General features: G+C 38.3%; 2 protein-coding genes and 1 non-coding gene across 3 annotated transcripts; all 3 read right to left on the bottom strand.

The window, feature by feature from the left end:
- Positions 1 to 11,821: 11,821 nt before the first annotated feature.
- trnap-agg lies at positions 11,822 to 11,893 on the bottom strand. Its single transcript has one exon. It is a non-coding gene; the product is annotated as a tRNA-Pro (tRNA).
- Positions 11,894 to 13,594: 1,701 nt separating this feature from the next.
- On the bottom strand, positions 13,595 to 15,961 carry LOC111233606 (guanylin-like). The gene is made up of 3 exons (XM_022761462.1): positions 15,859 to 15,961; positions 15,181 to 15,367; positions 13,595 to 14,060 (listed from the first exon to the last, which is right to left on the bottom strand). The coding sequence occupies exons 1-3, from the start codon at positions 15,928 to 15,930 to the stop codon at positions 13,990 to 13,992; spliced, it is 330 nt and encodes a 109-aa protein (XP_022617183.1). The 5' UTR covers positions 15,931 to 15,961; the 3' UTR covers positions 13,595 to 13,989.
- Positions 15,962 to 20,739: 4,778 nt separating this feature from the next.
- Positions 20,740 to 21,854, bottom strand: LOC111233605 (guanylin-like). The gene is made up of 3 exons (XM_022761461.1): positions 21,710 to 21,854; positions 21,278 to 21,470; positions 20,740 to 21,137 (listed from the first exon to the last, which is right to left on the bottom strand). The coding sequence occupies exons 1-3, from the start codon at positions 21,782 to 21,784 to the stop codon at positions 21,079 to 21,081; spliced, it is 327 nt and encodes a 108-aa protein (XP_022617182.1). The 5' UTR covers positions 21,785 to 21,854; the 3' UTR covers positions 20,740 to 21,078.
- Positions 21,855 to 25,165: the final 3,311 nt, after the last annotated feature.

Here is a 25,165-nt window from a genome sequence, read left to right as displayed (position 1 = left end):
TTTCAGCTTTTGTTCTCCAATAACAACTAGAGGTGTTGCAATATACCGGTATTGACGATAACTGTGATATTTAAAAAATTAGATGCAAATTGTGATTGCAATTTTTAAAAATTGATTTTCTTTTTAGGATTATTGACAGCTACACAAACATTTTGTAGCTTTTCTTCAATGGACAATCCAATTGTGTGCTCATAATAAAACTTTGACTATTAACAATCTCTCTGTCTCGCTTTGAACGAGGATAAACAAAAATCATCTCTCATCTCTCTTGGTTGACCACATTTCAATGACGTATGATGATGATGATTATTATTATTATTATTATTATTTGCCATTTTCCAAAGCACAACAGCAATGCTGGCGGTGTGGACACACATGCATGCGAGCAGCAGCAGCAGCACCGGTGAGGTAAGCAGTGTGGCACTAGCTTTAGCCGATTATCCTCTGTTAGCTTCTTGAAATGTTCAGTGGGGTTATGGTGTTTTACTTTGGTGTTTTACTTTGGCCTTACAGGTATTACAAATTTTCACTTGCGGTGAAGAACAAAAACTGCATGTTTTGTGTGTGTGTGTGTGTGTGTGTGTGTGTGTGTGTGTGTGTATGTGAAGTATGAGTGTAAATATGACTGGCCCAGAATTGGATATCTGAGACTGATCGACCAGTCACCAATCATAGCTGATCATGCTGAAAACCTTTTTCAATTGGCAGCTGATGGATCGGTGCATCTTTAATATTGTGTTAATAATATGCGTATGATAATATCATGATGGCAGTGAAATTGTTCTTTAGCCTAATTCATTTGCCAAAAAAGAGACAAAACACGCAACTGACAAAGTTAAAGATGAATTTGACTGATAGCATTAATATTTTTATCATTATTTTTCAAGTTTTCTGTAGATATAAATAATATCGGTATCATGAATTTTTTGGCCACAATAATCGTGCAGTGAAAATCTGATGTCATGGCAGCCCTAATAAGAACCATGGTTAGGTCCTGGCACCAAAGTTGTAGTTTAGTTTTTAGTTAATCTTTTTAATAGGGACGATACAATTAAATTGGTTCCAATACAGAGCACGAAACTGATGTTTCGCACAGAGAATTAATAGCTAAAACAAAAATCAAAACGGACCTGGTGTGTCTACTTTTTTTCTTCTTCTGATAATTATATTACCAAGAACAAGAAGTTGTTTTGATTTTGTGGTGCCAGTCATCTTGGCAGAATAAATGATTTTTCATATGAAAGATACCTCATTGCTAACAGCTCAAAATACAAGAAATCCACAGAGATTTTTGTTTGTATTCTACCCTGGTATAACAAAATGTAACTGTGCTTTCAGATATTTCTCAAGAATTTCTCAAAAATATTATGGCTCCAAAATCAGCAGATAAGACCAAATACAGAAAAATAAATCTAAAAACAACTTGAAACAATACCATCTTAAAGATGGTCTAAAATTATTATTGTAATTAATATTTATTAAATCACAGATATAATCCTCCAAAACAAAAAGAAAGCGTTATTTCCGATGATATAATCAGCTGACATCACATTTTTATGTTTACCTGTATTATTATATATTAAACTGCCACTTTCTTGCCACACGACGTCTATTTATAATTTTATTTTTCCCATTCCATCAGGGACCGACGTTAGAGATTTAAGCATTTTGTTTTGTTGTACCTTGGTTACAGATGGACCGACTTTAAAAGCATGTGTGGATCCAGCAAATGTCTTTTTGAGGATTTGCTGCTGCTCTAGTAATAAACAGCTTTTATGCCAGTGCACATTTTCAACACAGCTAAACACTGCAGATGGGTGTGATAGCAGTGTTTGTCACACAGGGTCAGATGATTATTCAGGAGACAAACATCCTCCTTCAGACTGGGTGGTGGTTCTGCTGCAAAACTTTACTTCGGAAAAGAATATCATCCGTCTTAAAACTGATTAGTCAGCTTCTGTGGTTTTTACGTTAACACGACAAAACATTTATCATGTTCCTACATGAACAGGAGAGAAGAAAACCAATGATACCCAACCACGATAACCAACTAACTATGAATCTACATTAGCTAAAGTGTCTGAAGATGTCACAAAATGGACATTACCTCTGTCTATAATGGGAAGAATAAACATAAAATAAGATTTTTTCCAATGTTTTCCAATTGATTCCTTTGGCCCCTCCGCCTTAATTTTTCCCAAAAGATGGGAAGCTGCTCTCCAACTTTATTTGGAGTAACAGGAAGCCAAGACTTAGACTTTCTCTTTTGTATACTTGCCTTATGATAGGGGAGGGCCACAACTACCACATCTACAGTGGTACTACTGAGCTGCCCAGTAGAGTGGTGCAATGTTTGGATTTTCTAGAGAGGTAGACTTTCCCTGTTTACAAACTGAATTGTTTTCCTCAATGTGTTTGATATTGGATAGCTTTTTTATACTCTGCTCCCTTTATTAAATCAAGATAAACCACAGCAAATCCTTTTGTGAAAAACACTATTGTTGTCTGCCATGAAGTATATATCTGGGTGACTCCCCACTGTTGTCTTGCTTTTCATCAGTTTGATAAAATGAACACTTAAGGCCAGCTTTAAAACATTGGTGAAATAAGGGCGTAGTTAAACTACAGGATCTTTATAAGAACAACACAAATGCTTCTTCAAGTATTTACAACTTAGAAGATGCACTCTGACATGCCTAAGAAATTCAGCACAACAACCCCCACTGTTTCCACTAGAAATATTTTCCACACCGAATTGTTTTAGCAAGGAATGGGTTACTCAGTTACACAACATAAGGGTCTGAACCCATAACTCTAAAACTAGTAAAACTAATAGACTCGACTAGATACAAGATTTACAAGTATATCTTAGTGGATAAACGGGGTACAATATGTTCAAACGCACATACACAAACCATCAATACATGACAGAGTAATGTAATTGGATGATAAGAACAAACATCACCCCTGTGAAGTTAAACAAATTTGATCCAAAAATTCCTGATCTTTGCTATGTGCAGTAATCGTTAAGGTACTTTATATCACTGGATATGGAAATTTGCGTCTTGTACCAAAAATAAACAGAGAGATGACCTGCTGATATTATATTGACATCATACCAGCAACATTACATAAAATTGATACCTTCCACTATAGTTGTCAATGTCTACGCTGAATCTGAACATATCACAGACATGAAAAAATATAAATACATTTTTTAACCATTTTAGCAGTTGCATGAGGAGACTGTGGCATTTTACTGACGTTTTCTGTCAGAAATAAATCAGAACTTCATTTATAATGAAAAGAAATCCAACACTCCAGTAGCCTGCAAACTACAAAGATAAGGCTGGCAGTGGCGGCAACGCAGCAGATGCAGCCGGTGTGAACACGCGCTTGCAAGGCAGAGGAGTTCAGTGACGCGGTCGCCATGCACACGCAACACATGAAGTGTGTTCCTGTTCCTATTTCATACGTGTGCCATTGTCCGAAAAACAGAAACAGATACATATGTAAACGAGAACAGCTTTATTGGGAATTCATATGTATTAAAATACTGTATATGTGAGCACAGAGAGTAGGAGAGAAGCAACCAGATGTAAAGGGCTTGACACCATCTGACAATAAAAATATACAACATGATGAGGTCACAAATACAGTAATTAGAGCATGAAGAATGTTAGTTGTCCCTCCCTTCAAAGCTGCAGAGTTTCATGACATCTGGAAGGTGTTTTTGTAGTTTGGTTGGTGAAAATGGTGACATTTAAAAGGCATTTGAAGAGTGAAGTTACGGTGTAAATAACAAATCTATTGCGAGGAATACGTTACATAGAACGTTTGGATGAAATTTGAATTGGGAGAGTTGAATGTACATATGTAGGACGAACAACCCTAAAAACATCAAGCCCATGTCTATTGCCTGCAAGGAGGCATAAAACCTGCAGCATTACTGTTTTCTGTTGCTTTATAGACCAAAAAAAATTAACTGACAAAATAATCTGCACATTTATCTGGAGGACGTACTGTGGCAAGCACAGTAATCACCCAAAACTCTGAACCCCCTATAACATTTGATGACAAGAGAAACAAAAGAAAATTTGAAATAAAGCCTTCAAAATATCCTGAAATTTGGCAGTTCAGCATAAATGGGATCTGAGCACTAAAAAACTAGAGGCCTGTTACTTGACTTAGACAAAGACTACGTACCTTATGTGCTCAGTTTGTGGTTCTAAGATTTTAAATGGGAAAACATCCACTGAATTGATTCAGCACGGTCAGACACATGCTGTATCAATCAGTAAACTATGTGTTGGGTATTGAGATGATTATGTGTCTCACTGCTGGTCAAACCCCCTAAACTACACAAACAAATTTGAAGACTGGTTGCTGAAGTTATAAACTGAAGATTGATGATTTCGTGATTGTATGGCTCATATGATTCTCACCGAAAATTTAATCAGAAACTGAGTTTTACATTTACATAACTGCCTACATGTTTTTAATCCAGAAATCAATGAGAGCTCACTAAATGGTGTATTCACCCAGTCAGGTTTATTTTGATATATGAGTGAAGCAGAGAACTGTTAATCATCTACTGCACATCCTACTTAAAATGAGCAAGGTCAAGATAATTCATTCATGACCACAATGAATGTGGTGGGATGGTTTTGCCAAGATAAGAAAGACTGTTGAGGACTGAGGCACAAAGACAGACAACCAGGTCAATAGAAGCTTTAATTTGCCAAACGCATTTGTGTCCCTCCAAGGTGAGAGGGAATCTACAGCAGCTGTGCCTGGAATAGAGAGTGATTCTGATGAAATGCAGCATCCTTTCACATTAGGGAGTCATGAAAGACCATGGTGCACATTCACAGGTAAGTACAACTTATTATTTACCAAAGCAGGAGACAGATGCAGGAGGGAACAGGATATTGATCGAAATCCCTCCTCCAAACAGTGAGTGTCCAATCAAAGCATTGCATGGCTGAGCGGACCTGTCAGACCTTGGTTTTCTCAACACCTTGAAGCAGTGTGCATGAAGCTCATTTCAACTCTTGCAAAACCAAAAACTCAAGAAGTGTAAGGAATGGATTAAACAGTGTTCTTTAAAATAAGCACTTTTTTTCAAACATAATGTGCAAATGTTGGCATGTCGGCCTAACTAGTTCACTAGCTACAGTAGTAACCAATTATTACTTTCAAGTCCAAAGTACTTGTCATTATCCAACAATTAGTTTGTGTGATTACAGGTTATTTACAAACAAAAAGATCCCCATTCATGACTAGCACATCCACTGTGTAGTATTTCCCCTCTCTCACGGACGATTCTGGATGGTATCAGAGGGTAATAAAGATGAAGAGTGAATAACAATAGATCTTCTTGCATGATCATTGTAAATCACAATGCAATAATTGGAAGTTTGCTCAAAAGATGTACACTGACTAAAGGAGGCGGGGTTTAGCAAAAGTGTGTCAATTGACACACGTACTGCTCCATGCACTAACCTGTTGAAATTTGTGAGGAGTGGTTGACTCATTTGACGTGACGGCAACATATCAAAATCAAGATTGACTTTCAAGTTTGTAATGCTAGGCTTAGTGCAAATGGGTGACACATACAGAAAAACATAATTCCTAACTCTTTCAATGGTTATAAGTCTTTGAAATGCAATAATGGGGCTGGAGGGTTGAATATCTGGATCGTATCAGAGTGTAATATGAAGAGTGAATAATAATAATAATAATAATAATAAGATTAAGAGTGCTGCATGAATGAGTCTTAAAACCCAGAAATTGGTTCGCATTTTAGCACTTCCAGTTCCCTTGTCCTGAAATCTATGGGGTTTTTAAATGGTTTTTGGTTAGATGACTGACATTTTCACATTTTATTCTAAAACATTTAATACTTCAGTAAATACCCCAAACTGTGATTTCTCTAAGCTTTTATGTCTCTTAAAAAGGGCAGTTGCTAATAAGAAGCTGAATGAGACTACATAAGTTGTTGGGGATGTTAAACATCATCACGCTGAACATGATAGCTGATCTACTCACCACTCAACTTTGACAGCCTTGTTGTGTTAATACTCCTGCTTTTGCAAACTATTACAAACATAATAAGAGGAATAGCTTTGGTAGAAGAGGTAAGCACGGTAAACTACAAGTTGGAAGGTTAGTGGTAGTAACAAAGTCATGTGACTGTGGCGTAGTTTGTTTACGGCAGTTTACAGTTTAAGTGGTGTTCATCTTATGAACAAAACGTGCAAGTATCATAAACTTTTGCTCGTCACAGATGTTATTTTCTGCAATAATCCAAAAGCCAATGTAAAAAGTGCACTGGCTTTTTGTCAAGGGAAAGAGGGTGACCGAAATGTTGACCATTTTAATAAATCAATGTAGAGGTGATAAGGGTGCGCCGGAATTTACTTCTGTCTTTAAAGAAATGTGACATTTGGGGGATTCCCTGGACCACAAAAGAGATCAAGCAAGTGGTATGTTTGTTGCTTCCTACTCATCTGAAGTTTACATGTTTGCAACACACACCAGTGAGTCCTCATCCTCTCCTGCGTCATTTTTCTTATAACGTCAAAATAAAAACAGCCTAATCTTACAATAGTAGGACTAACTACATGGATAATCAACTGGCGAGGATGCTGATTTTGTTTTGTGTGTGGGACATGCAGCTTTAGCTTCAGTGTCAGTCTTTTAGCATGATGTAGCATCAGGCATGTCGCCATCAAGAGAGATTTTTGGCTCCAAAAGCGAGTCAATCCCCGTTGACTCCCATGTTAAAAATGCCCAACTTCACAGCAGAAATAAACATGTTTACAGCCTGGTGCAAAGAATGGTTTGGGTCTCTATAGCTAATGTCCCCTTCCATGACAACTGTACTGTTGTTCTGCAAAATTGAGGGTGTGCTACTTTGAGTGACAGGTAGGTTAGCATATGCTTCCCACTAACCGGCATGCACTGAAGTCTCGGGTCCACATGCACCCCTCCTCTTTGCCCATTTTTGGATTAGCAGGGAGTTTGGTGGAATCCGATACTGGCAAGATGGCGGTGGCGGTGGCGGAGCAGCTCGCTCTGAACCTATGGGTGACGTCACAGAGTCCATGTCCATCTTTATTTAAAGTCTATGTCTGAAATGAACAATTCAAAAATACATAAGAATTGTGAGTGGTAGATCTTCTTGCATGATCATTGTAAACCACAATGCAATAATTGGAAGTTTGCTCAAAAGATGTACACTGACTAAAGGAGGCAGGGTTTAGCAAAAGGTCAATTGACACACGTACTCCTCCACGCACTAACCTGCTGAAATTTGTGAGGATTGGTTTCCAGTAGCATAATTGGGGAAGTGCAAGTGGTTGACTCATTTAATGTGACGGCAACAGGAACATGTCAAAATCAAGATTGACTTTCAAGTTTGTAATGCTAGGCTTAGTGCAAATGGATTACACATACAGAAAAACATAATTCCTAACTCTTTCAATGGCTATAAGTCTTTGAAAAGCAATAATGGGGTTGGTGGTTGAATTTCAGGGCTGTCTAAACACAAAACACTTTGATGTCACAATGCACATTAGATGAAATGGAATTCTAAATCTTATGTGAGAATGTGACTGTCTGTCGTTTATCTGTCTATCTTTAAGTGTACACCACTTTAGGCTCCAGCATCTCAACCCTGAACAGAATAAGAAGTAGAGCTGAAGTAAGGATGAATACACAGTTCCCTTTATCCATATAAAACAAGCTATGAACATGAAACCCTCCACTTCCTGAGAACAGTTAAGTAACTTTAGATATGAGTGCCAGTGAATCTTGCTTTTTCTCAGGGTTCACCGAGATAGGGAATAGAACAGGGGCAATTCTGAACTTTGCAAGAATGTAGTGTCAAGCTGTACTCTTGTGCACATATCCATGTGAAGTTGTATTTTAAGTTTAAAAGAATGTTTTTCAACAAAAAGGAGCCAGGACATGCATGGTTAGGACATAGCATAGGTACAACAAAGAACAAAATGTGGCCTGGACACAGAAATATGCATTTATAAACTGACTAAACCATTTACTTTCTATTGTATATGGTGAAGAGTACGATGCCTTATAGTGCGCTCTTGTTGAGTTGCCTCTGTGCCAGTCAGCAAACATGCTTTTTATACTCTTTTTTTTATTCTCACGGCAGCATGCAACTCAAAAGTTGCTTCCCTTTTTGAGTTAACATGAAAAGAAATTGGCAAAAAAGTGAATACATTACTGAAATCTTAGCAACACTGAATGAAAATTATAGATTATATAGAGGGTATATCCATATGCCACCAACATGCTATGAAGTCTGCAGTATGTAGTAAAAATAATTTGGAGAATTGTGCCCTCTGATGGGTATTAAGAGGAATGAGCACATTGGACACTGATAATGGTAAAAAGAGAGTACATTAACTGACAAAGGATATCTTTTACACAGATTAAACTGGCATAACTAAATACATTAAACCTCATAGCATGTGTTTTCAGCATAAAAAAAGTTAATTCTTTCACTATTTGTACAATTCCCTCCAAGACTATTAAGACTACTAAAATTGAACAAGGAAGACAAGAGCTGGAAACAGAGACAGCTAGTCTTCAAAGTAAAGCTTGTGTGTTTTGAACAAACGTGCTGGCTGTAGTGTTCAATTTAAGGAAAGCTAAGCTAAATAAATAAGCAAACTGTCTAAATAATGAACATAATTCACAACTGTTCGAGGTTTTTTCCGCAAACCTACAACTGATCAGGAATACATTTCCACTGAGCACTGGAATTATTATAGAGTCTTACAGTTCATGTGTCTAGCTATTCATCAACTTATTAAATTTTAACTTTGGGGGAACATTAAAGGCTATGTATACATGTATATACACACACAAACACTTGCTGTGTGCAGGTTACTATTCATTCTTATTCTCTATCAGGATGTCCCAATAACTCAGTGAAAATGCTGCAGTGCGAGTACTGACCACAGGAACTAGGAAAAACCACCTCCTCGCCCTACAGTAATTCTCAGGGGACACACCTCAAAAAGCATAACACATAGCAAACACAGCAGAGTCTGTTACACTGAAATAGTTGTGGTTTAAGTGGTATTTACTGGTGCCAGTGAAAATGAGAGCCTATTTCACACCATGCCCCGTTCTAGCTGTTTAGTGGCAAATACGACCTCATTAAAATAGTTAATTTAGTACAAGTATCCAGTCCAATCACAAAGGCGAGTCCAATCAGCGGGCAGGTGGTTCTGTTGCCTTCATCGGTGTTGATTTTCAAGATGGATGACGGCTCAGGGTTTAAAATGTACTTTGCCTTTTAGGATCTGCCGATAAAGGCATCAGGAGCACCTGCCCTCTGCTACTTTGCTTGTTGATTGGATTGTCACTGTCCAATCAGATTCAGGTTTTTAAAAAAAGGTCAAGATTCCACTTGTAACTTCAGTGACACACTGGGTTTTCTGCTCTATATCTGTACACAGATGTTGACAATTAAGCACTTATTTCACAGTCTATGCTTTACCTCACCACTGATATTCAACAAAAATATCACTTCAGTGATTCAGCAACAACAAAAATTAAGCTGAATTTATTCAACATCACAAATTTGTGCTAAGAAACGCTCTTCCCAATTCATTATTTTTACCTTATTGCTTTAACCATACAAGTGAGCCATCTTCCCAATCAAATATGAGCCAGGGCTTGGTCACTGACACCATTATGTTCTTTGTCGTCCCTACTGCCCAATCAATACATGCAAATGTCATATTCTAAAAAAATCCAAAGGGTGAATTTACTTTGAGCCACTGGGAGAAATGGGTTTCCTCCCTAACCCCCTAATCTAAAGTAGCTGTGTAGTGTACTTCCTAACAGGTCTCATCCAGATTTTAAATTGGACATAAAGTTTAAGATATAAGAAACTCATTTTGGTGTAAGAAATTACAAACATTTTATAGCCTCACAGCATCAGAGCAAACTGGGATGACATTAAACATTTTAAGATTCTCCCTTTGGTTTCTAACTTTAGAAGAGAGTGCTGCATGTTCACAAATATTCACCAGTCTGTTCTGGGGCACAGGAATAAGAAATGTGAATTCTTAAAAAGGGTTGGCTTTTCCTTTAAATACACAATCCATGATTATGATATAGTGTTCCATCCTCAAAGTGTCTGGTGCAGAAACAGGCTAAAATTTTAAATTTTAAAGTCATTATAGAAGCTTATTGGGGAACTTAGTCAAATGACCCTGTAAACTTAAAAATAAAAATGTAATTTTCCACATGTATGTGTTCTAGGATTACACTGGACTTGACTTTATAAATATGAGCAAAGCAGGAGAAGCAGTCAGCAGGTTCCATTTGAAAGTATTTAATCTTTTACTTATAGTCATTCAGGTGTGAGTAGTTACAGGGCAGATTTTTATCATATTATCTTGAATAAACAACAACAATGAACAATTCTAATTCAAAAATCAGTACATCAATACATTCTCACTTTAAATATCATGCGAGAACAAACCAAGGAGATTACATGTCCTACTTAACAACAAAATAAACATGACTTGAGGAAATAAAATGAAATAAACTCACTTAACACACTCAGGAACAAAGGTGTAAGGACAGAGGGAACCAGCTCAGCTGAAGGGCAAACAGAGAATGAGCTCAGGACACAGAACAAAGAACTATCAAGGCACCTGTGTGAGCTGCCTGGTTAGCACACCTGTTCTGCTGCTGTTTTCTGGCCCAGCAGTCATGTGACCCTGCTTCCAACAGTATGCAGTATTATTTAAGAAAAAAAAAAAAAAAAAAATGCAGTAAACCCATTTGTGTTTGCATCTTCATTTCACATTTCTCATGAGGGTGTTCTATGACCGTATTAAAATTAGATCTGCATGTTAGAGTTACTCTCTAAAATGTAAATCAAGTTCCATTAGGAAGATACTGAACCTACCAGGATTCTCTGCAAAGTAAACGTGGGTCTGATAAAATCCAGCTGAGGGTCAGCTGGTCTACATGAGAGCTATTCTGCCTTATTTATCTAACAGTGAACTAAATATTGCCAAACTCAGCTTCTTTCAGGACCTCACTGCGATTGATCTTGAAGAATCAGGAGAGGATTGCTTGTATTTATTTTTTTTACTTCAACATACTGACATTATACATGAAACATCTTTCACCCGAATGAGTCATCATGTACATGCGCAGTAAGTACTCCCATTCAGTGATGCTGCATTCACAGTGTAACCAATACACAGGATTATTTAAAACTAGTTTCAGAAACAACATAGAGCTTCACATTGGTCTTCAATGTTTAAAACTCCCCAGATTTTATACAATTATGTCACTGATATTTCCTTTGCCAAGTCTATGGAATGGCGAGATAACAAAAATACAAAACAAAGCAATCCCTGTTGAATGAGTGTTGAATTAGTGGTTGGCATATTGGCATATTTATTCCTGATGCAGATTTGAATTTCATAAATGACAAAGGAATAAAACTGTTACACTACAGACCTTTGATCTGATGTTGTTCTTATAGTTTACACTGGTGTCATGTAGTGATTGTACTGGCAGCTGCAGTTACAGCAGTAGTAGAAGTAGCTGTACCGTTATTACAACACAGCCAACAGTTCAATGTAAACTCATTTTCAGAGGAAATGCTGTCACCCTGTGGTCAAACATGAAACTACACCTTCATTTTGATCACGGCTGTTTGAGTTTGATGATTTTTCGCTCGGTTTGAGAAGAAATCCTTTGTGTGTGAAATGACATTTGAAAAGAGACTTTCTTCTGAAAAACCTTAAAAGGGGGAGGGCTCGTCCGGGATTTGAACCCGGGACCTCTCGCACCCTAAGCGAGAATCATACCCCTAGACCAACGAGCCACGTGCTCCATTGGAAGGTATCACAAAGAGAGAGACATCAAGATGCATACGGAACAACAGAAACGGACGTTGCAGGGTTGGATACATATTAATTATGCGTGTCGAAAAATGTATTACTTGGAGTATTATTGGGGCGTTGACATATTGTTGTTACGTCATTGAATAACCACCAGGGGTCGACATATGTTAGCAAGAAGAATTTGGAAGGGAAGCAGAGGATCCAAACATGACAAGAGATCTCCCTTGCCACGTCTTCCGTTTTCGTTTAAATCCTGTTGGGAAAACGAGACTATCTGAGTCAGGGGTCTTTTTGATTTTGTTTCTGTTTAGAGAATTTTTACTTTTTTTACAAGAAGTTTGTCTTTTTTGTGTAATTGGATTGATTTGTTGTAGATCGAATAATCACTTAAAGCTGTAGCTTTATATAGATAGCTGTATATAGATTACTGTCATTACAATTTACAATAATGCATCATATATTCAAGTTTTGTAAAATTCTTAATCTGAATAGTACAATTGGCTATTTCCTGCTAAAATGCAGTAGAGAGGAAGCATAATGTGTGTATCACCTAATACAAGTGTAGGTTATGTAATTGTGAAAATTTTCATTTCTTAAATCTAATAAAGCAGCATTATGAAAACACAAAGCAAAAAACTGTACTTACATACCCTATTGTGTTAATGTACCTTAATAGTTTCTACCATTAATTGGTTAAGTATTTTTTATTAATCAGTGTATGAAAAGAAAAAAGGTAAAAATGCTCATCACATGTCGAAGTTTTTAAATTGTGTGTTTTATCCAACAGTCTACAACCCTAAAGCTGAATAAGTAGGCTTCATGTTCCATGTAGACTTATGCCATATCCAAAATATGACTGAAACAGGATAACACCCAAAACAGGATATACATGACAAAGCAGGCAGTGGATATATGAGTCAAAACGCCAGAAAATACCAGTGTTGGCTTTGTTTCTAATAAATTAAATGCACACTATGGAGGGAAACACACATCATCCATTAAGGATTAAACACAGTGATTGTTGAGGCCATTATCCTTCATGATCAGTCCATTATCTGATCTATTAAACTCACATTAATGTAGGGTTTATAGATCAGTGGATACAAATTAAACACTATAGTAGGCCAGGTTCCCGTAATGACTGCTGACCATGTGTGACACCTGATCACTGTGAAGCGCAGTGGTAGGAGAAGCAGATCACTGATGTCATGTATATTGATGCGTGATGTCAGTAATGTGTATCTATTCTCTTACATAAATAAGCTGCTCTAGTTGGCTATCCTGCCAAATGATTATTGACATTAATAAAAATCGATTGTCACTAGCAACACAAAAAACAACAGACTAAAAGTATGCCTACTGTTAACAACTAGATTAATTCATTTTAACTTTGTAATTGTAGTGGATTAAAAAGATAGATCTCTGAAACTACGGTAGAAGAATGTACACAGATGGATTTTTAGTTTTGAAGTCTGAGTCATCTCCCAAACGTGGAACTAGTGACAGTTTCCATTGTTGTCATTTGCTGTCATTAGACTTAACATAGTGCCCTTTAATTTTTTGCCCATTCAGTAGCTTTAAAACAGCACACTCCCTTTGTGTGTGTGCACGCATGTGTGTGTGTGTGTGTGTGTCAGCATTACTGTATTTTTGAAGAGACAAAAAAACTGTTTTCAGTGATGCAAAGAATACATATTTTTTATTGTCAACAGGCTGCATCAGAGTCAATAAATTAAAAGATCAATATGAAAGCGGGTTTAAGACATTAAAGTAAATATTCAAACACTGCAGAGCAGCTGTTTTGACACTTTACTGGCAAGGGGCTAAGGATCTGTGAACAGCATCAACCAAAAACATATAAAAATGACGAATAACTCAAGGGTTTCTATATTACTTTTAAAATCCAGTATGTTGACCACTGAGCCTCGAGGCCCGTTCGGCTTGGTTGCTGGGTGACAGGACATGTTTTGCCCATGTCTGTGGATGTCTTAAAGACAGAAAATGTAGAAGAACTATGGGGGATGAAGGCCCCAGAGGCTTTCAGTCGATATGTTTGTGTGTCTAGCAGATGGCAGCATCAGTTCAGACACCCATAGCAGGAGGGGTTGGCACATATTTCACAGGGATCCGAAGACGAGATGATGTACACTGGAAAGAAAAAAATTAAACTTAATATTCATGTGACCCAAAATATGTTTTTGTGCCACTCAAGAGCCAGTGTTCCAGTTTTATGAAATACTCCTCTTATTGATAATGGGATCAACAAGGGTGCCATCTGTGTTTAATGAGCTTTAATGGTCCTGAAAGACTATTTGCACAGCGTTTCATAGGCTTCTTGTCTGGCATTATCATTCCAGACCCAATTTATGGGGCAGCCGTTGCAGGATGTGCATAATACAATGTGTAAACAGAGATCTCTAGGAATCCATTAGAGTGAACTAACTGAAGCCTGTTGTCAGTATCTTTATTCTCAAGTCTGAGAGAGAGCGCGTGCCTGAGCAATAAAACTGTAGATTAAACGGTGTCTCTAAAAAGAGACTAAGATGGCAGGAATTAGCTGACTCTCTTGTCTGTAGGGACTGTAGCGCAGAATAAACAAATGAGATATGATTCATTGACTGGCAAAATTTAGTGGTGGTAGGCAGATTTTATCACCTTTGCACAGAGCCAGGCTTACCAGCTGCTGCACTTGATGCTCGTCAGCCTCTTAGTTAAAGGACATTTTTGGTGATATTTCTTTATCTTATTATTGTCACCAGATGCCAACAATTAACCGACCTGAGTATTGTTGGTGTAGCCAAAACCTGATACAACTTATGCTTTTCTGTGCTGCTCCATCGTAATCCTAAAGCTATTAAAAACAACATATACCTTCATTATAAAGAAGTGGCCATTATTACTTTAAATTAATCACACATACATTGTCTTGGTGAACAATTAATCTGTGACAGAAAGAAGGACCCAACAAACTGTTTGACCAATGTTTGCCAAATAACTACAGAGCCCAGCTGTTACATTTACACACTGGGAATGAATGGGCTTATGGCTGAGAGCCATGGATAGGATACTGTAGGAAAGTACTGAAAGATGGACTAACACGTGTTGTTGACTTGAATAGTGTTTGCACATTTATATGCATATCAGAAAACACATTAGAAGGCAACTTGACAGGAACATACTGTAATAGTAAAACACCATAGTGGGTTTATACCTACATAATCTGTTAAAACTGTTGTTATTTCTTTACTTATCCTTGGCCCAGTCTTACCTAGTGTGGAGAAAACAAGGCCTGTTCCCCTCCCTTGGCAAACTGGCCGAAAGACCTGCGGCAGGAGAGGGTTGCCGCAAACAGCTACCACACTGGTATCGGCGAGGTGAGGGCTAACGTTGTCATCTACATCCATCAGCTCCTTCAGCTGCTTCACTGCCTCCAACGGGAAGCTCCTGTCTCCGACCTGGAAGGGAGGAAACAAGAGGAAATTTTGAAGCATGAGGATAATCTACAGCAGAATTCGAAATTTTTCAAGTGCAGGTGCTTTAATTTGAGGACGAGAGTGTGCTGTATGTGTCTAGTAATGGGAATGATAAGACGTTCAAAAGGCTGAAATTAACTGAATGAATACTCAAACTTGAATTTGAAAAGAGGACTGGATGGCTACTTTAGTTGTGGCTTTGCAGGAAAGACAGAACATGACTAGACTGAATGATTGGTGTTGAAATGCATTTTTAATTTTATAGGAGGTGAAACATCCTTCACAATCAGGCACATAACATTTGGATTTTCCCCCCAAAAAAAGAACCTTTGGTGTCAACTACAATTTCTAAGTTGTCTTTAGACAATAAATAACAGAGCAAAGACAACCAGAGAGACAGGGAGAAACCAAACACACAGCTTGATAAGATAAAAACAAAGTCAACAGTCTTTCCAATAACAGAGTATACTCACCTTAACCTGCACACCCAGAGCTCCACTGCACACACACAGCACCAAAACAACGACAACATTGAGTGATCTCATTTTCAGTTGAAGCAAGATGTCTCTCAGCTTAGAAGAGTGTTCCTTCTGTGGTCGCTGTATGTCTGTGCTGCCTCTTATAAGGTGTCTGGACAGATTAGTGAGTGATTTATTAACAAGGGCAACTGGCAGGTTGAGGAGAGTAAAGGTAGGGGGGACACCGAGTGGTCAAAGATAAACAAAGGCTGCTGCACTGAGAGTGCTTTGGATCCTCTTTTTTAGTTTATAACCACTATCCTCTAAATTTGTTTATAACCTCTATCTCTGTTGTTGCCTCCGTCAGCACTGTATTTCATTGTTGACTTTGGATTTCATACTAACACACCCCACCCATCAGTGCCACCTTATAAATCTCATCCCTTGTCTTTCTCCCACCGATATTCGTCACATAACTGTCTGATAAGGTGGAGGCTGTATGCCTACATATGGTTCACTTGTTTGAATAGTTGTGATATTTGCAAATGATGACGTTTTCCAGATACAAAAGGAAACTTTTTTTGTTTGCTTACACAGCCAAAGAAATGCACCTTAAAACAGAAGCTCCAATGAGCTTAAAATGCTGTAAACAGTTAGGTTATCACTTCAGTTCAAATGATTCTAAAGTCCTTTATTCCAAAATATACAACTGAATATTAGAAAAGTAACAAGTTAGACTCAAAGCTTGACTTTGGTCTGAAGGGGCAGGTCTTTCCCAATGTTTAACAATAGATAAGGGTCAAATCTGTGATGTCATTACGAGCCACAATCTGCAGCTCCTCCATCAAGAATGAATTGTGGTCTGACTGTGTGAACTCAGAGACTTTGTTTCATGACTCACATCCGTTACAACATCGACCTGTTTTACCAGGTTTTCCTCCAGCTGAGTTAGAAAGATGAAACAGAAGCTTCCACTTTCTTGTTGATCTCTTACTTATAACTTTGACACAGACATTGTTTGTATATCGCGCCAAAGTGTCAAGAGACAGGAGCGAGAAAGGGACTGTGTGACGATCCTAAATGTTTCCAGCAATTCTCAAACCTCTAGAGAAAGACGTGATTTTAATCATGGTAACAGTACGTGTCATTTAGTCGCCTGTCAATGACATCATATCCCCTATGCGCATGGGTCGGTGTTGTGGTTGCCTGACAGAAGCTCAAAATTGACTTTTATAGATGTAAGCCACATTCACTTTTTACGTCTTAGTCGTTTTCAACTATATATCTTAACCACATGAAGGATTTTAGTCTTCGGATGTCTGGATCAGTTATCAGAGGAAAAACCCAAGCAAATGTTGGAGACGTCCTGCCCTGTGTCCGCAGGAAAGCATTGGCGAATCTTTGATTTTTAAAGTGATTCACACACACATTTGTAGTCACACACATAAAATAGCTGTTAATGAAAAACTATAAAGTAACTAGACAAGTATTGTTCGGAAAATCAATGAATAGTGAGGAAGATTTTCATTGATTTTCACTGAGTATGTATTACATAACTCAGCATGTAGGTCCTGGTGGACATAATCACAGCAAAGCTTGGAGTTCATGTAGAAATTCCCAGGGAAATCATTCCTATCCATAAAATACCATCTGTGTGGTATGCTCCCTGTTATTTTTTTTAAAACCAGATGGGATGGTGTATTGTGAAAACTACATTGGTCAAGTACGCCTTGAGTTCTAGATAAAATATCAACAATGTCACCAGCAAAACACCCACACACCATCACTCCACCCGACCTCCTCCTCCATGCTTCACTGTCGGAACCATAAATGTAGATACCAGCCGTCCACCTTCTCTGCACTTCACAAACACACAGCAGCTGGAACCAGAAATCTCAAATTTGGACTCATCAGACCAAAGTACAGATTTCCGTTGGTCTGTCCATTCGTTGTGTTTCTTGGCCCAAGCAATTCTCCTGCTTTTATTGGTCTCTCTCAGTAATGGTGTAATTACATCAAAGTGTTTGATGGTTTTTGCAACTGCACTTGAAGAAACTTTCAAAGCTCTTGAAATTTTCCAGATTGACTGACCTTCATATTTTAAAGTGATGATGGACTTGTTTGAGTCATTCTTGCAATGATACGGATTACTACAGTAGCCGAATAGCTATTTGCTGTATACCAATACCATCTTGGCACAGCACAACTGATGGTCTCAAATGCATCAAGAAGGCAAAACATTTTTTGAGTTTTTTTGAGCCCCTAAAACAGTAATGCTACTGACCCTGGTTTAATTTTGAGAACTCTGAATGGGCAAACATGAAGACATTTGTAACGTAACGTAGATATATAGACACGTAGACACCCACGCTCACCTCTTGATTGTTATTTATTTATTTATTGTTATTGATCAGTCACAACTACCACGTGGATAATGAATTACAACCTGCTGTGCAGTTCAATTCTACATTTGATAATACAACTGCCTTTGCTGTTCCTTGTATTCTCTGCAACTAACCAAATGCAGAGTAGACAGTCTCCTTGTAGACCTGCATACGCATGCCCAGGGTTCATGAATGAATGTCATTTGGTGTTTTCCAGTGTGTTAGCATGGACAGATTATATACGGTTAGATACAGTTATTTCTGATACGGAGCTAAAGCACTCATTTGGACGGAGATTGTTTTTTAAACTTAGCCTGGGCTGATGAATCTAGATTTCTGATACATGCAGATGGTAGGGTCAGAATCTGACGTCAACAGCATGAATCCATGAAACCAAACTGCCCTGTGTCAACAGCCCAGGCTGGTGGTGGTGGTTTAATGGTGTGGGAAATGTTTTCTTGGCACACTTTGAGCCCCTTAATCCTAATCAATCATCATTTCACTGCCACAGCCTATCTGAGGATTGCAGACCTTGTGTATCCTTTTATGGCCACAATTTACTCATCTTTTAATGGCTACTTACAGCAGGATAATGCACCATGTCACAAAGCAAAAGTGGTGTCAAACTGGTTTCGTGAACATGACAGTGACTTCAGTGGACTTCTGTGCCCTCCCTCGTCACCACATCTGCATCCAGTAGAACACCTTGATGTGGTAGAACAGGAGATTGGCAGCATGAATGTACATGAAATCTGGAGAAAAGATGTGATGCAGTCGTATCAACATAGACTAGAAAATGAAAACGTTTTCAACATTTTGTGGAATTCATGACATGAAGAGATATGGCTGTTTTAGAGCAAAGGGAAGCCATACAGGATAGTTCAGCTTGAACCTCATTGATGCTTGGAGATAAGGGTGAAGGGTTGACAATGGGCAGCCAATACCCCGAGTAAACCCCATAATGTAATAAATCTGAAGACAAACATCTAAATCAGAAAATATTTTAAAATGTTATCAATGCGAGTTGTTGCAGTCATTTAGAATAGTTCTCAAGTTGTGGAAGAAATTTGAACAATGACGAGACAAGATAAGTGTAAAGATTAGGTCAGACTTACTCTGAAGAAAACATTTATCAAAACATGAACCTCAAGTCATGGCTTGTAAGGTAATGGTCCCATACGTTGTCTCTTGATTGGTATGTGTTGAATTCAATTTCATTTAAATTGATTCATTTTTTTAACCTTTATTTTTTACAGTGTAAGTTGGCTAAACATGCCGACCCCATGAACAACAATGATCAGCTGTACTGTGCCCAACGGACTGCATCATATAAAATGGTGTGTGGTGATTTTTGTGATTATCACCTGTAATGAACACTGAGAGCAGAGTGGCAAATGGAGCCCATATACAGGAGCATCAGAACGGAGGCAGCAGCATATCAGGAAATTACATCCCCATCTCCTCTTTCTACAGCTACTTCCATTATACAACCTTTCAAAGACCCTTAGTACAAGCCATCACTAAAACATGGCTATATTTTCTGGCTTTTCCTCAAATACAGAAATAAATAAATAAATGAATAAATAATTCCTACATTTTAATCAGTCTAATTAGTTTCCTTCTCCACATTGCCAGGATATAAATCTGGTGGACAGATACTAAATCTCTTGATTAAATTTCAATTTTAGTTTTTTTTTTTTTTCATCCCTGAAACTTGTCACATTTAAACTTATTTCTAATTTGCTCAGTCTAAAAATCAGCCAGAATCAGGCTTGTGTGTTAATGAAGAATGCAGCTGCTTCCCTAACAGAAAGGGGGAAAGAAACTGCTGTGATGTTTTTTCCCTATGAAGCAAGAAAAATAAATAAATAGGAACAAAAACTGCCTTATCAGCATTACTGCACATATAGGAAATACTGTACAGCTTGTACTGTATACATTCATATCAGACTCACACACTCATATTTGCATTAATTACTAGACATTGGGGTGCTGGACCTCCGGGCACTCCTGCAGATACAGCCAGTGTTCACCAGACTGTGCCATAGGTGTGGAAATACAAGTGCATATAAGGTCCACAAACCTTCCCTGGGTGAGTTAAGGGTAAAGATAAGTGGACTAATCAGTGATAAGAATAACGCAGCACATTTACACAGAGTGCAAGTAGGAGTTGACACGCCTGTAATTGGGTATTTCGAGGTGTGGTTTCTTTGCACTGTTTAAAGCCACTTTGTGTAGAATTTGAAAATTTCAGACCTAATTACCCCACAGTGATAGTATCATAAAAGACACTGTGGTATTAGCAATGGAGCTCTATGGAGCTTCTCATCCACTTTTAGCTCGCTGTTTTAGATCTGTGTATACACATTTACTGTATCTATATTTACCTCTTTTGTCAACCCCTCAGGCAGCCATTTCTGTCAAAGAAGCTCTGATAAACCCCCTATATGCTACTTGACCAGCACCAAACCACAGAGAGACAAAGTTGATCTATCAGTAAAGGCTTTTTATTCAAAACAATGTTCAAAAAAAGAGAAAAATGCAAAAAGAAACCACTCCTTTAAATACAATACAAAGCTTGGTAAGATAGAATTGTAACAAACAATGTCATTCCAAAAATAAAATGTATGAGAAAAAACTTCTCTAGTAAATATGCTACAAAGTAACAGTTTGCAATATATATTTATGCCCAGTGCACCATAGTCAGAACCTCGGTATTCAGGGAACATAAAGTCATCGTCTCATCATTGCAGGTAAAATTTTAAGAAATTCCCTGAAAACGTTTTGAAGGAGAGGAAAAAAAATCACAAGTCTTAAGCTCGGCACGATGTTTCTGGTTTGCTGGGTTTGTTTAGCAGCCAGTGCAGGCAGCAAAGGCGCAGATCTCACAGACGTCAAGGGGAACCGCAGCTGAAAAAGACAAAGAATTAACCACTGCCACTGAGCAACTGACATTAGACACTGTTGCATCACCTGTACTTTAATATTCATGAATTGTTTACTTGAAATTCAATCACAAAGAAAGGCTGTTCAATTTATAATGGTCTCACCTAGTCTGGTGAGAGATGCGGATGCGCCTCTCTGCCTGCAGAGCAGCAGAAACTCCTGGGGGAGCATGGGGTCGGCACAGAGGGACATGGTGCTCGTCCTGAATCGTGGGTTTTGTTGTCCTGTTGCAAACCTGCTGTCTGTCAGCTCCTGGAGCCTCTTGACGGCCTCCAGTGAGAAAGACAATCCATTTTCCTGGAAGGAGAGGCAGATGTTTGTATTGAAGAAGTGAAACCCAACTAAAGGTCCAGTTTGCTAATGTACCTTTAGTTCAAATAATGAAACAATACAAAAGTATGTGGCCCAGGTTTGCAAATTTTTACCATGGTTGATAATTTTTCAGAGTTCAGAATGAGTAGAAAAGCTCATTGTCCAGTCCAGTCAGTCTCATCGTGAAGACATCAGTCAACAGCAATGCTAAGTGATGCACTTACTTCGACTTGCACGGCCTCAGACGTCCAGCCGAGAGCCAGGACCAGGAGAGTGATGGTGGCGAGTGTAGCCTTCATGGTGACAGTTGACAGCGGTTTTTTGCCTTGAAGCTTTGTCTTTGTCTTTTGCTGTGGATGTGCTCAGCAGTGGCTCAGCTCAGTGTCTGCTTTTCCCTCGGTCCACAAGCCTTCTTTTAAACAGTTTAAACAGCAGTCATGTGACCAGAGGCGCTTTTCTCACGGGTTAATGAGTGACGATGAGTTTTACAGCGTTGTAAAGGGGAATTCATAAATTCTACTTTGACCTCATCACCTGTCAGATTATTTTTATGGATCCATGCCTCACTTGTCTGCTCTGTTTTGCAGAATCGACCCCACCTCTGGTGAGTTAAAGAGTTACCATGGCACCATTGATGACACTGAAGCCACACCAGCTCATTGTTAGAAAGTCCTGTTACTCACACCTATGCAAATGATTGTTTCATATGTTGAAATATGACCTGAATCAAACCATATTTAGTAGAAGTCATATGTTGATTTTATACATGGGCTGATAAGTATATTGTTTTGTTTGGGATTCACAACATTGTACAACATATTGTTTATTACAGAGAAAAAAAAGATAAATAAAGTTACCGTATTAAATTTAATTTCAAATATTTCCCTGTCATATCTTTAACTTTCTTATTGTCTTATGAACACAAACACACCCATTTGCACCAAACACAGCTAACAAAAAGCATTACATTTATATGCAAATATTATTCTGTCCTATGTGGGATGCCTGCAGTGTTCTCATTAGCTTGTGGTGTGGAATAATCAGATGCTATTTACTGCTGCAAGACTCTGTTTTCTGCTTCTACTGCATAAAAAATGAAATTCAGTTTTTTTATTAAGCCCTTGAGTCCGGCCAGGCCTGAATTAATTGTTTGTAACAAATGTAAAATATGTGTATACTTCCTAAAAGGCTTTCAGGCCGACTAGACACTGTGTGTGTGTAGAACAACAGTTGTAAAAGCTTTTGGTAAGCAGATGAGCATTGAATAAAGAGGATTGGAAACAACATGAATATCTCTAGTAGCATTTCCCTCAAAGCTAAAGAGTTGTCCTTTTGGTAGACAGCGGTTTGGTGACAAGGTTGACAGCACTTCAGCACAGACAGACACATCAGCAGCTGCAGGAATCAAACCTGTGACCTTCCAGTAATGGTACAACTATCTAATCGCTGCATCTTTCAAGGACAGCCAGAGGCTGCGAGAAAATCAATTGATTTCGCTTGTGAATGGCACAAAGCATGCAACCACAGTGCAAGGGTGTGGCAATCCAGTGACACATCTGTGAGGTTTTTAATGAGCACATTAAACACAATTCTTTACGCCGAGCATGACGGATGTGTCTACCTAACAGGCACAGGGTGCACAGTGGATCTCAACACTGTTGTCGTCATACAACAGATAAAAATTGCAACTGAAACAGTAAAATCTAACAGTCTGTACCTATTATTTCATTAGCAATGTCTGAAGTTTCTGAGGTGGTCTTGGCAGATTATCATTAGGATGGTGTTATTTTAACAGTTTCCCCGGGTTGCCCGGGATGAGAACATCTTTGCGTGGAGTGAAAACAATGTTTAAATCCACACACCGAAAAAGAGAACTGAGGAGCCATGTTTGTCGATCTATCGATGATCAGTCTGTGGAAATACTGGATTTGAACGTTGGTTTCGTGTTTCCATCGAGGACAAACAGAAAACACTGACCATGAAGGCAGCTTTGATGGTCCTAAATAAATACACTCCTAAATAAAAGGATGAAAAATAACGTTTGTATTCCCCCCTATGGTTCCCTCTGGTTTGTGCTGAGAAGTCTGTGTGGTGGAGCTGTAATGTGTGGGGCACAGGGTCAGAACTGGGGCTAGTGCTAATGAAGCTAACCATTATACTAGCGGTCTGAAAGTGGGAGAGTGGGGTTAACAGGGACTCACAGCTCATTTTCTTTTTGCCTGGGGTCTAGTGGTTTAATTTAAGCCTGCCTATGTGTGTTTACTCTGGAAGCTCTGGTTTCTGCCCACAGTTCAATGACATGCATGTTGGGTGTGTGAATGGGCGTGTGAATGGTTGTCTGTCTGTCTCACCCACATGTATGATAGGATAGGCTCCTGCCCCCACTGACCCTGCACAGGATAAGTGGTTATAGATAATGTATTGATGAATAATAATGAACATCTGAAATCATGTCAGTTATTGCTTAAAACCCATATTAGTCATCATTTCTCACACTGTCTGCATCATTCAGTCCATGCAGATAGGTGTGAATTGTATATGAGCCTGAGACTGCGTTGTTAATCATTAAACTTCATTTCAGACAGGGAGGCTGTTTGGCAGAAATGTGTGGGCTGTACAGTGTGACACACAGCAGAGAAAAAAAAAATTGTATGAGGTGATGCATGCTAATAATTTAAATTTGTTGAAATATTCAAAACACAGAATTTTCATGCTCTAATGTGATGTGATGTGAGGAAATGTTCGGCTAAAGGTGACAGACGGTGTCATTTGGTTCAGTCTGACATTTCACTGCTCTCAGTAACCCCTGTTCACCCAAACTGCTTATGTATGATGATTAAAAAAAATGAAAGCCTATTGACTTTACATACTTCAACTGATGTACTGATTTCAAGTTTCTTTTCAAGTCAATTTCTTGTCGAAATTTACTGTTTGGCCAAATGGTTCTCTGTTTAGTCGAGAAGTGAAAAACAGTCTCTGAGTCATGGGAAAGGGCAGGTACTCAGACAGGTAAGACTAATGACAAGCATTATAGGCTGGAGGGAGGTAAATCATCAGCCTGAGTGTGAATAGAATATGTTTGAGTATTTATCTGACCCCCGTCACCACCGACTCAAGTGGGTCAGCAAGCAATGTTTTTCACTACAGACGCATCAAGTTCTCTTTATGCCTTTAGCTCAACATGAACCTGTGACCTTCTCAGTATAAAATGATCCATATTCTTGAAACCTGTGTTAATGAATTTTTTGGCCATCTGGGGCCAGCAAAACAAGCTATAAACATTAGCATATTAGCCTCTTATATTAAATATATAGGAAAAAGAAGCAATTTAGCTACATAGCTAACATTAGCATTAACAGCTGTTTACTTACCAGTCTAGAAGAAACGTTTCGAGTTCAACACCAAACTTAATTCCTTCACTCACTAAGATATATATATTAAATTACACATTTCAGTTTCTATAATGTGTCAGATATCGGAAGTTGTATCGTGTGTGAAATACCATTGCATATGATAAATTCACACTTTATTTGTGATAGAGAAATCAAACTTACAACTGTAAAGTTGTGTCTAAACTTGATATAATATGCAGAGCCCTCACTTTTAATACCTTTGGTGAACATCATTGGATCAATGCTGCTCCTGTACAGCAAGATAAAACATGATTTCAATAACACTGT

Source organism: Seriola dumerili, unplaced genomic scaffold (genome assembly GCF_002260705.1).
Source record: "Seriola dumerili isolate Sdu_G_001 unplaced genomic scaffold, Sdu_1.0 BDQW01000409.1, whole genome shotgun sequence".
Classification (NCBI taxonomy): domain Eukaryota; kingdom Metazoa; phylum Chordata; class Actinopteri; order Carangiformes; family Carangidae; genus Seriola; species Seriola dumerili.
The sequence above is the reverse complement of the archived record's forward strand: the minus strand, read 5'-3'. Positions and strand labels throughout refer to the sequence as shown.

What these genes read in the sequence shown, in the direction of transcription:
- LOC111233606 (XM_022761462.1), bottom strand. Translation starts at nt 15,930, where the DNA reads ATGAGATCACTCAATGTTGTCGTTGTTTTGGTGCTGTGTGTGTGCAGT. An exon ending in CTCTGGGTGTGCAGGTTAAG is followed by an intron (nt 15,368 to 15,858) that starts GTGAGTATACTC and finishes CCTCCCTTCCAG; the next exon opens with GTCGGAGACAGGAGCTTCCC. An exon ending in CCTTGTTTTCTCCACACTAG is followed by an intron (nt 14,061 to 15,180) that starts GTAAGACTGGGC and finishes TTTTCTTTCCAG; the next exon opens with TGTACATCATCTCGTCTTCG.
- LOC111233605 (XM_022761461.1), bottom strand. Translation starts at nt 21,784, where the DNA reads ATGAAGGCTACACTCGCCACCATCACTCTCCTGGTCCTGGCTCTCGGC. An exon ending in CTGAGGCCGTGCAAGTCGAA is followed by an intron (nt 21,471 to 21,709) that starts GTAAGTGCATCA and finishes CTCTCCTTCCAG; the next exon opens with GAAAATGGATTGTCTTTCTC. An exon ending in CGCATCTCTCACCAGACTAG is followed by an intron (nt 21,138 to 21,277) that starts GTGAGACCATTA and finishes TGTCTTTTTCAG; the next exon opens with CTGCGGTTCCCCTTGACGTC.